Source organism: Pteropus vampyrus, unplaced genomic scaffold (genome assembly GCF_000151845.1).
Source record: "Pteropus vampyrus isolate Shadow unplaced genomic scaffold, Pvam_2.0 Scaffold95, whole genome shotgun sequence".
Taxonomy (NCBI): domain Eukaryota; kingdom Metazoa; phylum Chordata; class Mammalia; order Chiroptera; family Pteropodidae; genus Pteropus; species Pteropus vampyrus.
This window is the reverse complement of record NW_011888876.1, coordinates 1,314,126-1,317,201: the sequence shown is the minus strand read 5'-3', so window position 1 is coordinate 1,317,201 and position 3,076 is coordinate 1,314,126. Positions and strand designations below refer to the sequence as shown.

Sequence of the window (3,076 nt, the reverse complement as noted above, 5' to 3'; positions counted from 1 at the left end):
TGCCCGGCAGGCTGGTTAAATGGAGGTGTTGCCATGTACAGAGACACACTCTAGGAGAACTTGGACTTTTTTCTCATTCATTCTGTGGTCACTAGCTAAGTGGCATTGTGGCCGAAATTCTTGATAGGAGTAAAAGGCCGAGCACTGATCATGCTTTCTGGATCTCGCGCATGAGTGGGTTTTCATTCTTTGCTCCGGCGGGGTCTGTCTTTCCCCCAGGTGTGTGGGAATGCCCTCATGAAGCAGTATCAGGCCCAGTTCTGGAAGATGGTACTTCTCATCAAAGAGGACTACTTCCCCAGGTACTAGACTTTCTGAGCAGATACCAGGGATCCGGTAGGTGAAACTCATGACATCAGATACCCTTGGGTGTGGTCACATGCTGTTGTTGACTCAGTTAAAAATACCCATCCTTCTCCTCTTTGATATTTGAATAAACACTTTCAAACTCTAATAAGAGTCTCTGTTGAATATCGTTGGCTAAATGAAAAAAAAATTAGAAAGATCTCGGATTCGGATACTTGACATTTTTTTTAGCTCCATTCTTTTCCAAACTCCCCCAGATAACCTGGGATGGTGATTACATGCGCTTACGAATTAAACCAAGGAGTCAAACCCCCTCAGTAAATCAGTTGGAGAAACTGACTTGTCAGCCAGTTTGCTCGACTCCATTGCGGCATTCACCTTTAAGTACCCTTCTCGTGCCTCTCAATTCACTGGCATTTCAAGTGGGGGAAAGGCCGTGGCAACCCCCATCCCGCCTGGCCACAAAGACCTCAGAAAGGAGAGTGCCCTCTTCCCCTTTACGTCCTTGTTTGAAAGGGAGGTTGAGACCATTCGGAAGATCAACAGCACCCTTAGTCTAGAAGACGTCGCTGTGAGTCCTTGATCTACTCCTCCCCAGATCAGCAGGACCTGACTCCTCTCCAAAAGATGCTAATCGTAGGTGTGACTCACATGTCTTCCTTTTCTCCCTGTAGGATTGAAGCCATCACAAGCTCGGGACAGATGGGTTCCTTCATACGCCTCAAGCAGTTCTTGGAGGTAAGATGCCCTTAGACCGACACGTCCCAAACTGTCGTGGACCTCAAATGTGCCTGTGTCTGATGAGTCTTGGACCTCTCAGATTCTGAGCACAGTCTCTTCCTCTGTACTTTTCTGAACCTTATTTTTTGTCCGTAATTCCCCTTTAACCTTAAGGGCTGCCATTTCTCCTTCCTGCATGTCATTGCCTGTACTGCCTGTGGGGAAGCCACCCTCAGAGATGAAGAAAACCTCTCGAATGACTCTCGTGTCACCAGTATGTTTTTGGCATGTTAGCCAAGGCGCTTTTCTCAGGTCTCAGGTCTGGGGAACTGGTGAGTGTGGTCACTTTTCTCCATGAGAACAGACTGCACTTTCAACCAGACGGCTCTCATATTTCCAAGAGCCGAAATTTTTGAGAGGTTAATTCTGACAAATAACTTGAAACTCCGTGGTATGTCCGCCAAGATGGCCCGCTGACTTCCAACGTCCCGTAGCCCAGTTGGGAAAATAGCAGTAGTGACAGGCGAGGCCAGGCCGTGGGAAAGCAGAGTGGGGCAGGCGCGGTAACAGCGTGGCATCCGTCCTCCGCTGCAGTCCACGCACAAGCAGGAGTCTGACACACGACCAGCGGTCTTACTTTTACTTTTTTCGACCACTGTTCCGTGGGACTTAAACTTTCTGTCCCTCAAAGTGTCTTCCAACTGTAAAGTACTGGAGGCACCGTTATCAGAAAATCATTCCGTTTTCTTCTTCTTTCCCTGACCAGAAATGTCTGCAGCGCAAGGAGATCCCTGTCCCCAAGGGCTTCCTGACGTCCTCTTTCTGGCGTTCCTGAGGCCGTCGCTCCTTCGCCCACCGTCGCCGTTTTGTTGCGGAGGGGCGACAATAAAGCAGCTGCACGCAGCCGTGTTTGGGAGTCATGTCAGACTTGAAACTCTACAGATGCGTATTTTTATGTATTCGTACCTTGTGACTAGCAAGGGAGATTTTCATGTGTCACAAAATCTAGGCGGTCCGATGACACCTTCAGGGGTCCACATCGAAGAGTAAATGGATTTGGCATTTCTCACTTTTGCAGAAATTCTGAGAAGCGGTGTGTGGCACTCGATCCCGTTTTCTTTCCTTTGTCTCTAGTATCTTTCAGAAAGGAGGCGCGCCAGAAGCCTTTCACTCTGAAGTGAGCCCACCACTTCGACTCCCCACCCCCCACCCCCACACTCACCCCTTGCCGCCCCGTTCAGATGAATTCCCAGAAACAGCAAAGACACATAAGGCATCTAGTGTAATAGTCGAGGCCCGAATTCTTACGTGCAAGTCTACGTTATGGTTGCTTTGCCTTTCTCACCTTGTGAAGTAATTAGAAATTCAGGAGAAGTGACTGCTGTAGACATAAACACAGTCCTAAATGGCATCAAGGATTGCTTAGTGTCTGGGATGAGGACTGTTCCCACGTGTGATACAGAAGCAAGAAGCACTGTTTGTCCCCTTAGTTTGGGATTCAGTCCCTGCATGACTAGAGATGCATGAACCCGGGTAATTTTTTTTTTACTTGTTCTGACTAACGAGTGATAGATTTGCCTGACTAAAGCCACTACAAAAATCCGAAGCTCGGCTTTTCAGATGAGTCGAGATTTGTTTATGGAAAGATTCATTGTCGTGTGCCGTGGATCTCTTCCTGTATGCTAACCGGTGTCGTGTGTACCGATGTGCTTTTTTGGTGGGGAGGAGGATTCACTGGTGCTCGTGAGTGGCTACAAGTGACCCATTCTATGAATTATTGATTATGGTACCGAAAAAAATAAGTAATAAAGCTTGATTTTTAAAAACCCAATGCTGGTATCTAGTTGGTTCGGTATGCTCGATTTCTTGTACCTTGAGCTATGTGTCAAGGTGGCATGGCAGTGCCCAGGTCTAGGTATAGCGTGATAGGCATTGTTTCCTTTTTTGTCTTCCTGACCTTCACCGCGGGAAAATTGCTTTTTTTCTGTCATTCCTGTTTTAGAATTATGTGCCAATAATGGCTTTATCTAGCAGAAACGGGGAAGTCTTA

The 3,076-nt window shown here is 47.5% G+C and overlaps 1 protein-coding gene across 3 annotated transcripts in view; it reads left to right on the top strand.

Annotated features, from left to right (window-relative positions):
- Window positions 1-2,857, top strand: part of GLE1 (GLE1, RNA export mediator) — a 29,546-nt gene extending 26,689 nt beyond the window's left edge. For 2 of the 3 annotated variants that reach the window (XM_011364180.2, XM_023533003.1), the window contains one exon: window positions 1,793-2,857. In XM_011364180.2, the coding sequence (XP_011362482.1) occupies window positions 1,793-1,861 (69 nt within the window). In that variant the 3' untranslated portion in view covers window positions 1,862-2,857. Of the gene's footprint in view, window positions 1-980; window positions 1,045-1,792 lie in introns of all 3 variants that reach the window. The other variant, XM_023533002.1, reaches the window with a different exon arrangement.
- Window positions 2,858-3,076: the final 219 nt, after the last annotated feature.